Source organism: Suncus etruscus, chromosome 19 (assembly GCF_024139225.1).
Source record: "Suncus etruscus isolate mSunEtr1 chromosome 19, mSunEtr1.pri.cur, whole genome shotgun sequence".
Classification (NCBI taxonomy): domain Eukaryota; kingdom Metazoa; phylum Chordata; class Mammalia; order Eulipotyphla; family Soricidae; genus Suncus; species Suncus etruscus.
The window spans coordinates 29,005,710-29,025,310 of record NC_064866.1 but is presented as its reverse complement, the minus strand read 5'-3'; the positions used below and the strand labels follow the sequence as shown (position 1 = coordinate 29,025,310).

Sequence of the window (19,601 nt, the reverse complement as noted above, 5' to 3'; positions counted from 1 at the left end):
ATTGTGGTTGCTGTAACTCAAGATTTATGTTTGTTTTGGGGCCACACTCAGCAATGGGCAAAACTTATTCCAGGCTCTGCTCTCAGGAATCACTGCTGGTGGCCTTGGGGAAATATATGGCGTGTCGGGGATCCAGTCAGGGTCCGCCTTGTGCAAGGAAAGGGCCCTATTCTAAGTACTTTTGGTCGAACCCTCACAATTATTTTTGGAGTAACAACTGAGTGCAAAGCCAGGATGTTCGGGGAGGCAAAAATCAAAGAAAAGCAGAGGGCAGTTTGTCTTGCATGCTGCTGACCCGGGGTTCCATCTCCGGCCTCCCATATGTCAGCTGAGCCTGTCAGGAGTAATTTCTGAGCACAGAACCAAGAGTAACCCCTGAGTGCCACTGGACCAAGAGATGATCAGGAGACAAGCAAAGATAAGATGTAGGGCAAGTTCAGAAGGACCAGCTTTGAGCCTACTTGACTGTTAGTAACCCCAGAGGCATTTGTAGGTTTGGATGGTGGATGATGACCACAGCCTCTGGTCAGGGTGCCTGGTGGGGTTTAACAATCGTTACCAGAGGATTTTCTCCTTGGTTTACTCTAAAAGCTGCTTCTGGACAAAATTTGTGCCTTCCCAGTCTCGGTGCAGGGAGGGCGGGCCTGGATGGTGTCAAATGACACTCTTTCCTCCTCCCCTCAGGAAGTAAAGTCCACCAGCCCAGGAGCCTAGACTGGCTCTGACCTCCTGGCTCGGACAATGCTCACTTGTGTTCACAGTCTGCGAACACTAGGAGCAGTCACAAAAACTTCCTAATTTTTTTTCTCTTTGTCTCATCTGTGGAGAAGTCCTTGTCGGAAGAGCACATCAAAGGTAAGATGAAAAAGGGGACTGTATGCTGGGCTAGTTTTCTACAATGGCTGGAGGTGACTGGCACCTGTCCCACAATCCCCAACCACCACCAGACAGTCCACACCTCCTGGGTGGAGTCTCCCTTGCAGTGAGAATCCGACTTCCTGTGGAAAGTGACGTAGTCCTTCCACTCAATTCTGTACTCCGCTCAACACTCACCCTCTTTATCTGGACCTAGGTTTATTTCATGGAATCACTGGTGAATACACAGCAGATGTGGCGATCATCCCCTCCTGGACACTTTTGGGCACTTTCTTTGCTAACAACCAGAATGTTCTCCAGCAACCACCACCAAGAACTGTCAGTTACCTTGTCTTACTCTGCAGTATATAGTCACACCTCTTTGGTGTTTCTCTGGTGCGGGATCCTTAAAGAACAGTCGCTACATTCTGCCTTTGTATCTGTTTTGTTCCTTAGAACATTTGTTTCCATTGAAGCAAATACTTGAGATAGGAGTTCCCAATGGCTAGTCTTCCTTTCCTGCCTTCTATTTCTCTAGTCTAGGGCGTCTGAGGTTGGGCCTAGTTTTCTTGGGTTTTGGCTAGGTGGGCACAGCTCTTGGAATCACCACCCATAAATCAGTGGGTCTGATTTTGCTACTGACTTCGTTGTAAGTCTTGCCTGAAAGGACCAATAAACTGACCAGACACCTTTCAGACACTAAGCTGGTGGCAGAGATTTTCGTAAGTGACTGATGTTTCCTTATTCATACTCTTTCCTTGGTGTTTATCCAGTTCAGTTCTGCCTTGATTGTGGTTATGGAAGACAGACGGGCAGTATTTGAGTCAGTCAGGCGTTTCAGTTAACTAAGGACAAAGTCCAAGAAACCTCTCAAAACCCTGTGGACTTCATATATAAAACCAGGCAATAGGCTTCCAGAAAATCTCCAGAGTGTTGCTTGCATTTTTTCCGTGTGTGGGCTCTGCCAAACATTGTTTAGGATGTGCTTGGGAATTACAGTGGTGTTTAGGGACCTCCAGGGCTACACCCAGAAGTGCTCAGGGGTTCTCGAGGGCTGCATTCTGCAATGTCTGGGGACCGTGTGTAGTGCCACGAATTGGCTATACAAGCAAGGGAAACACCTTAACCTCTGGACTGTCTCTCTGATCCTCCTGCCTGAACTAAATAAAACAAAACACTCGGGTTTCTCCAAGGAGCCCAGAGGGCAGTACAGGCTGGACAGCCCATTGTCCTCAAAGGCAATGAAATGAGGGGCCAGAGATAGCATGGAGGTAAGGCATTTGTCTTGCATGCAGAAAGATGGTGGTTCCAATCCGGCATCCCATATGGTCCCCCGAGCCTGCCAGGAGCAGTTTCTGAGCGTAGAGCAGGAGTAACCCTGAGTGCTGCCAGGTGTGACCCCCCCCCAAAAAAAAAAAAAAAAAAAAAAAAAACAGGCAATGAATAACATGCTGCTCAGGCCAGCAATGCTGATGAGACGTGATGGAAGTTCTCTCAAATGCCAGGCATAAACTCCTCCTTTTTCAGCTATTGGGAGGGGTCCTGCTTGCATATTTTGTGGTTGAGAGCAGAGTCTATATACAACTGGAGAAATGAGGGAAAATAATCCACTTTTAAAGAAGTCGTCTTAAAAAAATTACAGTATGGGCCCAGAGAGATAGCACAGCGGCGTTTGCCTTGTAAGCAGCCGATCCAGGACCAAAGGTGGTTGGTTTGAATCCCGGTGTCCCATATGGTCCCCCGTGCCTGCCAGGAGCTATTTCTGAGCAGACAGCCAGGAGTAACCCCTGAGCACCGCCGGGTGTGGCCCAAAAACCAAAAAAAAAATTACAGTACAAGTAAACTTGGTGCATTTGGGGCCACACCTGGTGAGGATCAGAAGCTAGTCCCGAAACTTTGGTTCCTGATAGTGATCGGGGACTCTGTAGTGCCAGAGATATAACATGGGCCTCCTGCATGTTCTAGGTTATTGAGGGACTCTAGCCCTTGATCTAAACTTTAAAATTTTCTTTTTCTGTGATATCAAACTACTTGTACCAGGCCAATAATACAAGGGGCAGGGAAGGAGCACAAAGGGCTGAGCATATGAGGCGGCCCAGGTTTGATCCTCAGTACCGAGTGATCCCCAAGCACCAACAGGAGTAGCCACTGAGCAGGTATAGCCTGAGCAATTGAAAGATTGAAAATAAAAAGGAAAGAAAATGAATACAGACACATTTAGGTCAGTAACCAGTGAACTGAGACAGCCATGTTGTGGTTTTGTCACAGGGATTTTTAATAAAGCATCATGCCGAAAAGCAAGGAGAAGATCTTCACCTACGCAAAAGCCCCAGATGGTGGCTGGGGATGGATGGTCGTACTGCACTTCTTCTTGGTAAGAAATTAATTTCCTTCTATTTCTCTATGGTTTGGCAGAGAGCCCCTTGGAAAAGGTTCAGAACATCCTGAATGCAAGGTCACTAATGAGATCAGTTCGAGAATAGGGAAAGGGAGCAAGGCCTGAATTGCCATTACCTGCTCACATGGATGCCTACACTGAACCAAGGAGTAAAGAATGCCCCTCCCTAAATGAAGCGGAGTCTCCCCATCTCCTAAACCTCCGATGTGCCACACCACCACCAGCCAGCCCCCTGGCCCTGGCTGCACTGCAGTTAAGAGTTTGGGGACAATTTTACACTTCCAGGGTGGCCCTTGGAAATGCTAAAAGTGTTTTTGGGTATAGAAGGGGATCCTAGCTCAGGCAACACAGCTAATTCCAGAGTAGTCTCCTCTTTGTGCCCACGCCATCCCCCTAGATAGAGCATAAACTTAGACTTATGCCTGATGTCTATTTGTGGTTGTCAAGAGAGAGAAAAATACGGATTCTTAAAGCAGAGCGGAATTTTCCCCTGGCTAATAACAGCACCTGGAACATATGCTTTGGATTTGTTTTGGGCCATATGAAGTGTTTCTGGCTCTATGCTCACAGATCACACCTGATAGTGCTCAGGGGTACATATGCAGTGGCATGAATGGAACTTGGATTGGCAATGTGCGAGGCAAGAACTTCACCCTGTACCATCTCTCCAGCCCCTCTGGTTTTAAAAATGAACTCCTTTCCCTCATCCAGCTCTTTGGTAGGTATGTGAACAGCAGAGGTGAGCCATAGGTATGGATATTCTAGAATGTTGAGGAATCCTTTCCAACCTGTGCTTCCAAAGACCATGCTGACGCTGTTCCACAGTTCTAAAGGGTCCCAGTTAAGTTCTGTTTCCTTTGGGATAGGCTCACAAAAATCCCCTCCCATGACCTCCCCGTGCAGTACTCAGGAGGAAAAATCAGGTTCAAGTGCCTACAAGCAATCCTGTCACTCACAATTTGGGTAACTAGAGGATGGGAACACATTAGAACAGAGAAAGGGGCAGAGGTCCTCAGCCAGGATTTACGTAAAACAAAGTTACCCAGAGAACTATTTATTAAATTTGAGCATCACTATCAAATAATTATTTCTTTTCATGCCCTGAAATGTTACTGCTAAGGAAACTAAGTGTCCTAACCAACAGTCCTCCCTTGCGCTTGTCTGCATGACTCCTATGAGATCTCCAATTCTCTAATGTTTTTCCCAAGACCACCCTCTCATTTCTTATTTTGTCCTCTTAGGGCTAGGAAGTCATTTGCCCAACTTGGTCTCTCATAAGAAAAATTATCTAGGCGACAGGAGATAGCACAGCGGTTAGGATGCTTACCTTGTACTCCACTGTCCCTGGTTCCAATCTCTGGCAGAGCATGAGATTCCCCCCCAAGCCCCACCACAGGTCATTCCTAAGCAAGAGTCAAGATTAGCATCCCGGGGGCCGGGCGGTGGCGCTAAAGGTAAGGTGCCTGCCTTGCCTGAGCTAGCCTTGGACGGACCGCGGTTCAATCCCCCGATGTCCCATATGGTCCCCCAAACCAGGAGCAACTTCTGAGCACATAGCCAGGAGTAACCCGAGCGTTACCGGGTGTGGCCCAAAAACCAAAAAAAAAAAAAAAAAGATTAGCATCCGGGCAGTATGGTAAGGCCAACACCCTCTCCCTCCAAATATAGAAAATGATTTAACTAGATTAAGACGTGCCCCATTTTTTGGAGCGAGGTTTGCTTCTAAAATACACAAAATGTACCCAGGTCCTCAAAACATTAACAGCTAACGCAAGGTCAATGGTCCACAGAGTTAATGGCTAAAGACTTTGCTTTGTTTCCTGTGAGTACAATAGCTGAACTCTTGAAAAGGTGAAGGAAAAGTCCCAGTGATCTTTTTTGGGGGGAAGTGGGCACACTCAGTGATGCTCAGGGGTTACTCCTGGCTCTACACTACAGAATTACTCTTGGTGATGCTCGGGGTACCATGAGATGCTGAGGATTGAGCGCAGACAAATCAAGTGTGAGGCAACACCCTGCCAGTTGTACTACTGCTCCAGCCCTAAAGTTGCAATGTTCTGCAGAAACTCTTATTTCCTTTTCTCCTTCTTTGTCCTGTTGGGAATGAAACCCAGGAACTCATAAGGCATGCACTCTACCACCAAGCTGCCTTTCTGACCCTTCCTTTCTTTCCTCCTTCCCTTAGTGATGGAGTATTAGAGATTCAATAAATACCTGGGGGATGGAAAGCAGGATACATGAACAAGATTGATCAATACACTTAGGCATAAATGAGGAAGGTAATGAATGATGACATGGAAAAGATCTGTATGACACAAGAGCATTGCTTCCATCAGAATGAAAAGAAGTAATGAAACAAGGATATGGGGGGGGGTGGTCTTGGCTAGAAAAAAAAACTGTAAAGGACAACTGCAGTGGATAATGGACTGGTAGGAGACAGTCTTGAACACACTAGTATCTATCTACTGTGGGACGTGGGAACACAGTGTGCTGCGGTAATTCAGGAAGAAAACATAAGGCCTTAAATCAAGGGAGTAGTTATGGGGATGGAGATAAAATACATTTGAGTGACACGTGGAGAACCTATGGACTTAAAAAGGAACAGAGAGAGTCAGCACATCTGGGGTTTTTGTTTGGGCAAGTTGGAAAATAAGTATGCTATTCACTGCACTGGAGGGCCTAAGATAGAGGGGAGAAATTGGGCTGGCTTAGTGGGTATTTTTATACAGTTTGGGAACTTGTGACATAACTATCAATATATTCAGTATGGGATTTGTGCCTCAAATGTACAGCCTCTATGGCATGGGATATGGGAAGGTACCCCAAAGAACACTGGGCAACAGAGAAGCAAGCAGAAAAGTTTAGGAGGTGGTGGTGGTGAACAGACAGGAATGACTGAGGTCAGATATGACAGAAAAAGGCAGTGGGCGTCACTTTAGCAAAGACAAGAAACCTGACACTTCCCTAGATGCATGGTGGGGGCCTGAGAGGAAGTGAAGATAACAACTGACTGTATCTTTAGGACATTTCTGAAGGTCAATACCAACCAGGGCCATGTTAGAGAGGAACCATAGAAGGAAATTGTCACTACAGACTGACCAAATCTGTTGCTGTCTATTCAAAAGAGGCAGGCAGCTAGAGCAGATCCAACCTTTCCCCAATACAAACTTGTGAAGGAGTTTTCCTCAGTCCTGTGTAGGAGTGGAGGGGGGGGGCAGGTAGGGAGGACTTTGATTTTGGAGTAAGCCCACCAATCAAGTCTGATGGGATTTCTGGGATAGGCTTGGAAGCCTCCAACCTGGGAGGAAAGCATGGGACAAAATAGCATGTATGAGAGATTTATCTGGTCTTCTTAGTTAACAAGAATAACACTTAGACTTTGGGGGAAAAGATTTTTAATCTTTGACCCAAAATAAAAAAGCTTACAGTTAAGGGAAAAGGCAGGGCAGATGCAAAAGAGGTGTCCTTGGCCTTCCTGATTAAGATTCAGGAGTAGACACAGACTGCCCAACTAATCTGCAGTGCCAGGAATCAAATCCGGGATCTCACATGTGCCAGGAAGATTTTACCCCAAAGCAATATTCCCAGTCTCAAAATCAGATATTAAAGATTCTAGCGAATCCGATTTGCTGCTGCTACCTCCAGATAGCAAATGTAGAGCTAAGAGAAGTGTTCTGAGTCAGAGGTTGGGGGCAGCAGCAACAGCATGAAGGCAGCACAGGATGGGCAGCACCACATACATATTTAGGTGGCACTGTGGGGCTTCTGAGGACCCAGAGACATGCATCTGGCTAGGCTCGCATCTCTATATTCTCCAGCAGTTTCCTGGAAAGGGACCTTGGAGGAGAGTAACAGTTACAAAACGTCCAGTTTCACTTGATTATACAACCCTGGTGCTGGATCACGTTTGCTTTAAATAAGGGAAGTTTTGTATATTCTATCCAATCAGAATCAGAAAATGAAAAGGAGGAACTTTCTTCTCCCCAGCTCCAGCTTCTATCATCTGGGAAGATCATTACTCATTCCCTAACTGACAACAATAACGCTGTCCGAATAGTCAGAGAGAGGTCTGGTCTTGATTAGGACTTGTAGGTCCAGGCTGAGGGAAATGGTTAGGACTAGGCAGAACTCTGATTCAGGTGAAAAGGAACCAAAAGATAGTATAAGGATTAAGACTTCCTGCATCATATGGTCAACCAGCATCACTGGGTACTGTACCCCAGGAAGCCCCTGTGCACTGTTGGAGTGGTCCTGGGTGATCTTCAACACTGTAGGATCCAAGCACCATATCCTCAGAGACTCATATTGAACTGGCAGAAAGCACTGAAAAGGGACCCCAGATCTCCCCCAAACACCTGCTATATACACACACACACACACCAATAAAAGAGAAATAAAAGACGAGTAGATGTGGGATAAAAGAAATGTTTAATTTGGGATGAGCTGACCTGAGTTAGAAACAAGCAGGCAAAGAAGTCTGAAACTCTAGGAAAAACAATTTCATTGGAACTCAGTGCGAGGTATTACTTGGTGAGAACTTGGTCTTCAGAAAAACTAGGCAACATTTATCTCCCATTTCACAGAAAATGGAGCAGGAATGCTGCAAGACTGTTTAAGGTGACAAACCTACTAAAGAGGCAAGATTCAGACTTAAAGATTAGGACTCAGAACGCCTCCACCAGGAGTACTAACAAAAACCTTTAGAGGAAGCCAACTATCCATGGGGCAGGTATCAAGTTAGAACAGAATCCCAGGGAGAAGTCTTTACTTGATTGACAAGAAAGAGGACTAAGTGAAAGGGCGCCTAGAGTTTTGTAGCCCTTCAGAAGCAAAACATGACCAGGCTGAAAGGGAAAGTCTCTTTGGGAAGCCAGAGAAGGCTCCGGAAGAGCTAAGGAAGCCTCAGATGAAGGTGAATCGACATGGGTCCTGAGGAGATAGGAATGGGTCTGCATACTCCAACATCTCCTTCCTGTTCTTCTTCCTGGCTCCACTGAAGATGTCTTACTAGTAAGCAAACAATAGAGGAAGAGTAACTCTCCAGTGTCTGCAGACTCACCGAATGTCAAGTAACAAATGCACTCCAGACTTGACAGTGCAGCCGATAGATTCCATTCCCAGTATTGCTTATGGCCTGTGAGTCCTGCCAGAAGTGATCCGTGAGCACAGAACCGGGAGTAAGTTCTGATTAACACTGGGTGTGGCTCAGTAACAAATTACTGTAGAAAAAGCTAAAGGACCTCAAAAAAAGCACTCTCCTAGACTCTGGAGAGGCCAATGTGGGAAAGGTTGAGTGGGAACACGTGGCTCCCTGGTAACTGTCCTGTTATCAATTAGTCTCTTCCTTTTGCCTTGAAAATGTTTCAGTTTGATTTAGTTCTATGGCTCCCTCAGAGGAAACAGATGGATATTCAACTCTGAAACAGAATTAAAGCAAAGCTGACATAAGAGGTGGTGATACTCAGCGGTAGGGCATTTGCCTTGTACACAGCTGATCTGAAGTGGACCCAGGTTTGATTCCCAGCATCCCATATGGTTCTCCAAGCCTGCCTGGTGATTTCTGAGTGCAGAGCCAGAAGTAGCCTGAGCGCTGATGGGTATGGCCCCACAATCAAATAAAATGAAAAGAGTAAGTGGTAATACTGCACCTTAGGACCAATGTGTTTTTGTAAAGATTAAATAGAATTAGCTGTCTGACAGACTTGGAGAGGAGCTGATCTGGGGCCAAGTGTATTTGGGTTCAAATGTCAACTCTAGCACTCTATTGACCAACATTTACTCTCTAACCTTCAATTTCCTGATCTCTAATACAATATCCTGTAGCCTGGTAATGAAGCTCTAAGCAGATACCCACCCCAAAGAAAATTTCTGACAAGGAGCCATCCACTTGGTAAATATTAGTGACCTGGGACATCCTAACCTCCTGTAACTGTAATTTTCCGTAATGACCACTCATAACTGACTTGGACTCTGATTTGCTTTGACTCAGGTAAATGTGATTGTGATGGGAATGACCAAGACGTTTGCCATTTTCTTTGTGGTTTTTCAAGAAGAATTTGAAGGTACCTCCGAGCAAACTGGCTGGATTGGATCCATCATGTCCTCACTTCGTTTTTTTGCAGGTATAAGGCTGGCAATAAGCTTGGCATCCAAAGACCTAAGAAGACTCATCTGCTGGTCATCCAAGGCAGATGTATTGTTACAATTCAGGTTTACTTATTAATATGTAAAGTTGTGAAAACTAAGGAGTTAGATTAGCCTCCAAGTGACTCGGTAAAACTGGAAATATTGAGCTTCAAAGAAAACTGCAGAATCCACCTGTTCCTTAATTCCACGACTCCATTTTTGATGCCTACTTTTCAGTCCCTCAACTGAGATGTCAGACAAGGAAGATCTAACCATCTTTATATACTCAAGTCAAATTACATGTTTTCATTTTTTGGGGGAAAGGGGTTGGGATCACACCTGTTGGTACTTAGAGTTCTCTCTTGGCAATGCCTGGGGATGGATCCTATATGGTGCTTAAGACCAAACCGGGCCAGCCAAGTGTAAGAGAAGCTCCATACTACCTTATTAGCCCCTGTACAATTTCTCTAACCCCTCTTTCTTTAGTTTTATCTAGAAATGTAACATGATGAAGGGAACAGAGACAGAGCCTTGTTCTAGTAACTGTCACTAGATGCAACCTCATTTATAGAAGTTTCTACAATATACGGTTTACAAGACCCCTCCGACCCAGCCAGCTTACATTATTTTTTCTTAATGCAGTGGCACAGCAGTAGGGCATTTGCCTTGCACACAGCTAACCTAGGATGGACCACGGTTCAATCCTCCAGAATCCCATATGGTCCCCCAAGCCAGTAGCGATTTCTGAGCGCATAGCCAGGAGTAAACCCTGAGCGTCACCGGGTGTGGACCAAAAGAACAAAAACAAACAAAAAAACAATAAAACAAGTATATTTAGTGTGTGTATGTGGCAGAACACTAGTAAAGTGGGTAAGGTACCTGACTTGCATAGGACAGGCTGACCCCTGGCATACTATCTGGTTCCATAGCACTATACTCTTTGAGTACAGAGTCAGAAGCCCTGAACATCACTGGATATGGCCCCAAATCAAAGAATAATTGCACATAGGAGTGCCAGAGCACATTTACAATCTGTCATTCTTACTCTTCTTAAAGGTCCTCTGGTTGCCATTACCTGTGACATAATTGGAGAAAGAACTGCCTCCATTTTTGGAGCTCTCCTTCTTACCAGCGGATACCTGATCAGCAGCTGGGCCACAAGTATTTCTTTTCTTTGTGTGACAATGGGATTTTTACCTGGTAAGTCTACTGTAAAAGCAAGACAATCAAAAACGAAACCCGGAACATTTCTTTTTACTGTTCATGGTTTCAAAAGGCCTACTAAATTCTGTTGAAGGAGGAAAATTTTGTCTGGAGACCAAGTCACTTAATGTGAAAGCACTGAAGCTGTGAATGTTTGTCTGACAGGTTTGGGATCCGCTTTCTTGTATCAATCAGCTGCCGTAGTACTTAGCAAATACTTCAAAAAACGACTGGCTCTTTGCTCTGCTATTGCTCGCTCTGGAATGGGACTCACATTCCTCCTAGCACCCTTTACAAAATTCCTAATGGATCTGTATGACTGGACAGGTGAGTCATTTGAAAATGCTGTACAAGATTTAAGGTTCAACTCTTAAGAAAAGTGAACACGATTCCTAAAATTACCATGCACCATGTCCTTGGAGACTATGAATCTTATAGCACCTGCAGGCTCTGCCAGCCATAAAGCAACTCAGAGCCCATTGTCCTGAGAAATAGAGGTTTCTGGGACATTGGGGAATCTACTGGCTGGAAAGGCAAAACACCAGAGAAGCAAGGATTCCTCTCCCTCCCTCAGAAAAGCATCCTCTAGGCAACCTCCCCCTTAAAGAAAAAAGTGTGTGTGTGTGTGTGTGTGTGTGTGTGTGTGTGTGTGTGTGCCTCCTCCTTTATATCACTCAATAGATTGTGGGTGATAGTGGTGCATGTCAGGTAAAAAAATCAAGGGATCTATGTTTTCTTAAAGGTTCATCTTTTGTTATAGTTAACTAATAATTTTGAAAATGAGAAACCACTCACACCACACGTTTCTTGTACTAGAGACAAAACAGTTAAATTAAAACTAAAATGACAAAATATGGGGCTCCAAATAACATATATAGCTTTTTCTATCACCTACCTGTTTAGTTTCATCCTGAGCAGGACAGGCTGACAAATTCCTAAGACAGGCTACTGGATCCAATAGTCAACTCTATCTAAAAGCACCTTACATGAATTCAGCATTACAGACATGCGGACAACAAGTACCTAATTTGGCTTCAAAGGCAAAGGCATCTGTCTCATTTTAAGGAAATGAAAATGTCACAGAAGGCAGTTTCCAAACAATTCTATCATCTAATACCCCCCCCCTTTCACTGTTGATATCTATCTCTTTCCGTTTAAAGATCCTTCAAGATCTTTAAAAAAAAAAAAAAACACTAATTGTCATGATGTTGCCAGAAATCGTGCACCTCGGTTTGGTGTTCATATTTAATTGTGGCACTCAGGATCACACTTGGGATGTGGGGTGGTGGCAGAGATCAAACTCTTGGCCTCATGCCTACACAGCAGGTGCTTTCTACCAGAAGAGCTATCCCTGGCCCCCAATTTTCTAACACTGAAAATATCTCTTCCTCCTCCCTCACCAAACTAGTTTTGCTCTTGTTGCAAAAATAGCTCTCTCCTTTTCATGCCATCTGTTGGAGCAACTCTCTGGTTTTCTATCTCAAAAGGACACCATCTTCATATATACCAGTGTATACAGCTAACAAGTAAATGAACATACTTAAATAATGTGTTTGGCTAAATCCAGCAGTTTTCAGTTTCTGCGCTACTACTTTTCATGGATGGGTGTTTTCATTTTTAACTCACCAATGTCCCCTCTTTAGGTACGCTAATAATATTTGGAGCTATCACAATGAATCTGGTGCCTTCCAGTATGCTCCTAAGACCTCTCCATATCAAAGGAGAGAGCAGTTCTGATGTCAGAGAGAGAAGCAACAATGTGTCTGCAAGTATTTCCAAAGCTGTATTTGAAACAGAAACATCAGACTTCAATGAGGTACATGTATCGACTGCTGGGGACAGCAGATCATATAAGGCCGGACAGCACACTACAAGTTTCATAGCCTCGCAAAACCAAAGCAGAGAGTCTGACAATGGGCCTAACAGGAATACAGAACTAAGCCCTATGAATAATGAAAGTGATGAGAAGGTCACTTCCAGGCACTGTAAATGCCAGCTCTTTGATATTTCTCTTTTTAAGAATCCTCTCTTCTACATATTTACCTGGTCCTTTCTCCTCAGTCAACTGGCATACTTCATTCCTACTTTTCATCTGGTTGCCAGAGCCAAAACACTGGGAATCGACATCATGCAAGCCTCCTACCTTGTTTCTATAGCCGGTAAGAAAAATCTTTCATTGCACACTCAAAAAGAATTTGTACAGGCTTACTAGATTTTCTAAAAAGCTTAAAAAAAAATTAGAAAAACAATTGTAGATGGCCCAGGCAACCTGTTTTGTAAGCTAGAGGAAGCGGTGGGCAGTTCCTGCACATGGCACGCTGCACGTCGCATCTCCCATTTTGGTAGTGGATTCAAAACCAAGTCTTCTTACTCAAATCCCATCAAGCAATGGGTGTTGGACACTATATGACTGAAACTGTTATAAGCAACTTTGTAACTAAAAAAAAAAACCTAGTTGGTTATATATATTATATATATATATATGTATCTAAAATGTGTTCTCAGAGGGGAAAAGAAGTATTACATATAAACACAAAATCACATATATTTTTATAAAAAATACACTCATGAAATTGTTTTTTTGTTTGGGCCACACTTTACAGTGCTCAGGGGTTACTCCTGGCAGGTTTGGGGACCATATGGGATGTTGGTGTTCAAACTTGGTTGGCTATGTGCAAGGCTATTGGTCACATGAAAAATTTTGGGGGGGCTACACCCAGCAGTGCTCAGGGGTTACTCCTGGCTCTGTGCTCATTCCTAATATTGCTTGGGGGACCATATGGGATGCCCTGGATCTAATCTGGGTCAGCCATGTGCAAGGCCCTCTCTGCTGCATAACCCTCCAGCCCATGAAATCCCTTATCCTCCCCACCACCCTTTATTTTGTGGTGAAATTTGTTAAGCATGAAACTCACTGTACTTATGGTGAACATATTTTTTTTCTTTTTTGGTTTTTGGGTCACACCTGGCCACGCTTAGGAATTACTCCTGGCTCTATGCTCAGAAATCGCTCCTGGCAGGCACAGGGGACCATATGGGATGCCAGGATTCGAACCACTGACCTTCTGTATGCAAGGCAAAGGCCTCACCTCCATGCTACCTCTCAGGCCCCTGGTGAATATTTTTTAGTATCACTGCCATGTGGACATAAAAAGTATTAAGGATAACATGATCTTGCAATAAAGTGAAAATTGTGTTTCTGGAATTTTAAGTTATACCATAATCCTAATGTTCCATCTTCCATTCCCAGACTTAGTTTTCTTTTCAAGTCAAACTAATAACAACAGGAGGAGGAGTTAGTCACCAAAATATGTCCTAAGAAGGAATCCCAATATAATTTATTTCAGCCTAAGACTTTATTATTCTCACATCTATCTTCCAGCATGTTCTCCTCAGGATACCAAGTGAGGATCTGCTGGTCTTAACTTTTCACAGCACCTTTGTAGGACTGCAGGGAAGACCTTGAACCCACTCTCCTCTAGAATCAGGGATTCCCAGTTTAGTGGCAAGAGTTCGCCAAAAAACAATCAGAAAACACAACTGACAGGTCTCCTACCCAATACTGTGTCTTTTCACGAAATGTAACAGTAAATGGCAGAGCCTAGTAATAGACTCTTCCTTACATAACCTAACCCCAGGATGAAGTCAGACTTAGATGTCTTTACACTTTCATACTGTTTGAGAGGAAATGAAAATTAGGACTTCATCAACACATATATTTTTCCAATGCCGTTTCAGGTATCACTGAGACAGTCAGTCAGATTATCTCTGGATGGATTGCTGACCAAAACTGGATCAAGAAGTACCATTACCACAAGACTTACCTCATCCTCTGTGGCATCACTAACTTGCTTGCTCCCTTGGCCACCACATTTCCACTTCTGATGACTTATACTATCTTTTTTGCCATTTTCACTGGTGGCTATCTGGCATTAATACTTCCCATACTGGTGAGTACATACCTGACCATTTATAAATAAATGTAAGCTATGTGTGTGAGAGAGTATAGGCACTTGTCTTGCATCCTGCTGAGGATTGAATCCCATATCCTGAGCGCTGAGCCATGCCAGCTCCTGAGAACCACTGGGTATGGCACACTCCCCAAATAAAAATATATTAAAGAAAGAATGAATTGGGGCCAGAGAGATAGTATGGAGGTAAAGCGTTTGCCTTGCATGCAGAAGGATGGTGGTTCGAATCCCGGCATCTCATACAGTACCTCGTGCCTGCCAGGGGCGATTTCTGAGCATAGAGCCAGGAGTAACTTCTGAGCACTGGGTGTGACCCAAAAACCAAAAAAAGAAAAAATGAATTCCTCTCCCAAGATAACATTTAATTTATATTAACTTTATGACTTAAAAGGCAATGATTTTTGGGGTTGGAGAACTAGACCAAACAGCTGGAGCATGCTTGGCATATAGAAGCCTTAAGTTGAATTTCTGAGACTGCATAGTGCCCTGAACATCACTGGAAGCAGCCCTCAAGTATGGCCCCAAAATAAAAAATAATTCACAATGTCTCAGAAACTGCAGCTATCTATTTTCTACCCACATAGTCATTTTTACCTTGGAGAGTGGTGGGGATAACGAGAACTATCTATTTGGAGAAGGAAAGGCAAGAACTTGAAGGGTCAGGATTCCTGAGACCAGAGAAATAGCACAGTGAGAAGAGCGTCTGCCTTGTAAGCAATCGACTTGGGTTTGATCCCTGGTATCCCATATGGACCCCCTGGCCTGCCATAAGTGATTTATGACTGCAGAGCTAGGATGCCACCAAGTGTGGCCCCAAAACAAAAGCAAAAACAAAACAAACAAAACAAACAAACAAACAAAAAAAATATGTCAGGATTCCATTTACCTCAGTACCCCAGGGTACTCACATTCAACTTCTTTTCTATGCATGGAACCAGGGATAGAAAACACCAGGGCCTTCCACATGCAAGGGAGGCACCTTACAACTGAGTCAAATTTCTAGTCCCATAGCTTCCAGCTTTAAAACTGTCTTTGGTTCCTTCGAGGGCACATTTGTCTTGGTGGGGGTAGGTTTGGATGATACCCAGTAATGGTGGGACACAATAAAGTGCTGAAGACAGAACCAGTTTGCAAAACATGCTCTCCTGCCCTATTTCCCTAGTCCTCAGGACATGATCTTAAAGAGTAACAAAGAAAAAGGAGCTTCTGGACTAGCATGGTTTCTTTTCAATAAAACACACACATGATCTTAAAGAGTAACAAAGAAAAAGGAGCTTCTGGACTAGCATGGTTTCTTTTCAATAAAACACACGCTGTGGGAAATCAAGGAGATAGTTCAAAGGGTTGAAGTGCATGCTTTGGCTGTGGGAGGCCAGGATTCTATTCCAGGACCATGTGGTTCTCTGAGCACAGCACTACAATCCCAACCTCCATTAGCTGTAGCCTAAAAGGAAAAAATAAATAAAAGAGACATTTTTCCTTCTTCCTCTCTTCCCACTTTTACCCAAAACTGATTTCAAAATTATTACCAGAATGACATGAACAACATACTAATATAAACACTTCAGGAACTACTCAGAACCCTGTGGATTCTTAGAACTAGATCCCCAGAATAGAATTCAGGGAGAACGATAACAATATTAGCTTAAGTACTACAAGATATAAGACTCAGGCTAAAATTTACTCCTTAGATTCTTGGGTTTTAGGCCACAATCACTGGTGTCAAGGGCTACTCGTGGTGCTTGGGAGTCAATTCTGGTGCTGTTCAGCATAAAACCCAAGTCTTCTGCATGCAAAGTCTATACAACAGTACTTACTCCTTGAATTCTTATAAAGTTGGTTCTCAACCATAGGTAGATTCAAGAGAATTAAGTCCCACTGCCTAACAGAAAAGATCAAGGAAGCCTGGAAAGGATGGTGGAGAGAGGTAGATATTCAGTTTTAAAAAAAGAACATGAACTGGAATTGGCTCCGGGGACTGAAGTACATGCTTTGCCTGTGGAAAACGAATTCATTCTTCAGCACCATCATCAGCACCCTGCAAGATGATGATGGCAGTAGGCCCCACACACCACAAGGTGTGCACCCCTAAAAAACTTTAGAAAACAGTATCTCTTATAAATAACTAAAAATACTGCCTACTTGACGAAATTACTGTCCCTGATTTACATCAGTTATTGCAATACTGGGGCAAATCTCCTTGGAAGAGAACTGCTAGCAATTTCAGGAGACATCCCCCTTTTAGGGCACAGGTGTATGAAATGCAAATCCTCCATCTGGCTAACACAATGAATTCTAATCCTACAGGTTGATCTGTCAGGGATTTCTAAAGTTCACAGCTTTCTGGGACTTTCATCCTTCTTTGCTGGAATGGCTGTCCTTTCTGGACCACCCTTAGCAGGTATGTTTAGCAACATTCTGAGCAATAGAAAACCAGAGATCCAATGATTAATGGTAACAAGAAATGAAAATAACACTTTAAAGAAACTGGTAAGGGGCTGGGGCAATAATAAAGCAGGTAGGGTGCTAGCCTTGCATGCAATCTTGTTCGATCCTAGACGTCCCATATGGTCCTGAGCCTGCCAAGAGTGACCCCTGAGAACAGCTAGGAATAAATCCTGAGCACTGCTGGGTATGGCCTCCCCCTAAAAAAAAAAAAGAAAAGAAACTAATGGTATCTTTGCTCCTCTGTACCAGCTCTTACACTCCACCCCATCACTAATCTAAAAGAAGCTGAGAATTAATTTAACAAGCATCGTGGGGCCAGAGAGATAGTACAGCAGGCAAGGTGCTTCCTTTGAATGTCGACAATTCAGATTAAACCTTTGGCACACCATGTGGTCCCCTGAGCACTGCTAGGTATGGAACCAAACCAAAACCAAATAGTATATAAAAAAAAAAAGTAATGTGCACTAATCAGTTTTCATTCTCTTAGGGCAGTGGTTGCCAACCTATGGCTCTTTCCACTTTGAATTTGGCTCTTCTGTGTGCTGGGCGGCCGCTCCAGGAGTAAGGACTCTGCTCCTAGCCTCTGTCAGTGCGCGCCCTGTGTGGCTCGCAAAACAAATTTCAATCATGATTTTGGCGAGATTTGGCTCAGTTGGAAAAAAAAAAAGGTTGCCGACCACTGTCTTAGAGGACTTAAAAGAATTTGTCTATCTGCCTCTTTAGGAAACAATCTAGTTTTAGGACTGAAGTGATAGCTCAACAATTTGAACACATGCAAAGCTTGTTTTGCATGAGGGAAGCACAGTTCTTCCATCTGTGGAACTGTCAGGCATGATTCCCAAGCAGAGTTGAGAGTAACCCCCAGCACTATCAGGTGTGGCCCAACAATTAGAATACACATTTTTAAATCAAATCCTCACACTTACAGTGCAGAAGAAAAGGAAAAAAGAAAATAAATGAAGGGAATAAGCGTGAAAGGGAGAGGGAAGAAGAAAGAAAGGAATCCTACCATATGTTATTTAGCAACAGCTATTCAGGCTTCCCAGTATCTTTTATTTTCAGAGGGATAAAGATCCTTCACATCTGTCTGTTCTGGAGAAGGTAGGAGGGAATGTGGCTAAAAGGCATGTGTAGAATATCAGGATCACTGGTGAACACCGAGTAGCAGATAATATATTAAATGCGAGCTTTAAGATAGAAGAGTTGTTTCATATTCACTCTTTACCTAGTTAGATATTTGGATCATGCTAACTATTTAACCCTCAAAATGTTTTAGCTTTTTGTGTGAGTGTGTGTGGGGGGGAGGGGTGTCACACCTGGCTCTGCTCAGGGATCACTCTTGGTGGGCTTGAGGAACCATATTAGTATTTGGGATCAAATCTGGTTTTGCTATGTACAGGCAAGCACATATTGTACTAGCACTGCAGCCCCTAACTCAAGATTATTAAAAAGTTAAGTACTCACACAGAAATATTTCCAGTGAACAACTTTAAATTGTAGTCTTTTTTTTTGGGGGGGGGGGGGATGGCCCACACCCAGTGGCGCTCAGGGGTTACTCCCGGCTCTATGCTCAGAAATCGCCCCTGGCTTGGAGGACCTTATGGGATGCTAGGGGATTGAACCACAGTTCGTCCTAGATCAGCGCGTGCAAGGCAAACACCCTACCACTGCGCCACTTCTCCAGCCTCTAAACTGTACTATTTTAACCACTTAAGTTATCAACATATTTCAATGTACCAATTATGGCAGTGATTCTAAACATTTTTAAAAATGGAATTCAGTCTAAAATTCACTTATGATTTCTTCAGTGCTAAAGTGAGACAGAAAGGGATCACTCTTGCTTTTGTATGCTTTCATACTGTAACACCAGTTCTATACTGATGTTGTTTATACCTCTATAAACTGAAGACCAACACCTAAGTATATAACTTTACAATAAATAAAATTATAACTGGAAGGGAATATTCATCACCATCCCTGGTTCATTTTTGGTACTCAATCTAAAAGAAAGATTTATTCAATTATAGAATACCTTATGAACATATTTTTTTTGGGGGGGGAGCCACACTCCTGGCTCTGCACTCAGAAATAACTCCTGCAGAATTAAGAGACCATATGGGATGCCAGAGATCGAACCTGGGTCTGTTCCGGATCGGCCATATGCAGGACAAATGCCCTACTCGCTGTGCTATAGCTGTGGCCCCATGAACATATTTTCTTATGTAGTACAACTCTGCCTCATCTTCAGACTTGCAAAGCAGGGTAGAATTTTATTTATTTAAATTTATTTTTTTTGGGGGGTCACACTCTGCGATGCTCAGGGGTTACTCCTGGCTCTGCGCTCAGAAGTCGCTCCTGGCAGGCACGGGTAACCATATGGGATGCTGGGAATTGAACCACCATCTGTCCTGGATTGGCTGTGTACAAGGCAAATGTGCTACCGCTGTGCTATCTCTCAGGCCCCTAGAACTTTTTTTTGGGGGGGGGGCACACCCGGTGACACTCAGGGGTTACTCCTGGCTATGCGTTCAGAAATCACTCCTGGTTTGGGGAACCATAAGGGATGCCAGGAAAATGAACTGCAGTCCATCCTACCAATT

At 43.7% G+C, this 19,601-nt stretch overlaps 2 protein-coding genes across 2 annotated transcripts in view; one reads left to right on the top strand and one right to left on the bottom strand.

The window, feature by feature from the left end:
• KCNC4 (potassium voltage-gated channel subfamily C member 4) overlaps positions 1-19,601 on the bottom strand; it is a 248,510-nt gene that overhangs the window by 54,538 nt on the left and 174,371 nt on the right. The gene's annotated exons all lie outside the window — the stretch shown is intronic.
• The window catches only part of SLC16A4 (solute carrier family 16 member 4), a 32,021-nt gene continuing 12,919 nt past the window's right edge, over positions 500-19,601 (top strand). The window contains 10 exon segments of the mRNA XM_049765608.1: positions 500-525; positions 831-855; positions 3,124-3,171; positions 3,173-3,229; positions 9,243-9,375; positions 10,436-10,579; positions 10,748-10,909; positions 12,226-12,741; positions 14,321-14,532; positions 16,861-16,954. Of these exon segments, the coding sequence (XP_049621565.1) occupies positions 500-525; positions 831-855; positions 3,124-3,171; positions 3,173-3,229; positions 9,243-9,375; positions 10,436-10,579; positions 10,748-10,909; positions 12,226-12,741; positions 14,321-14,532; positions 16,861-16,954 (1,417 nt within the window).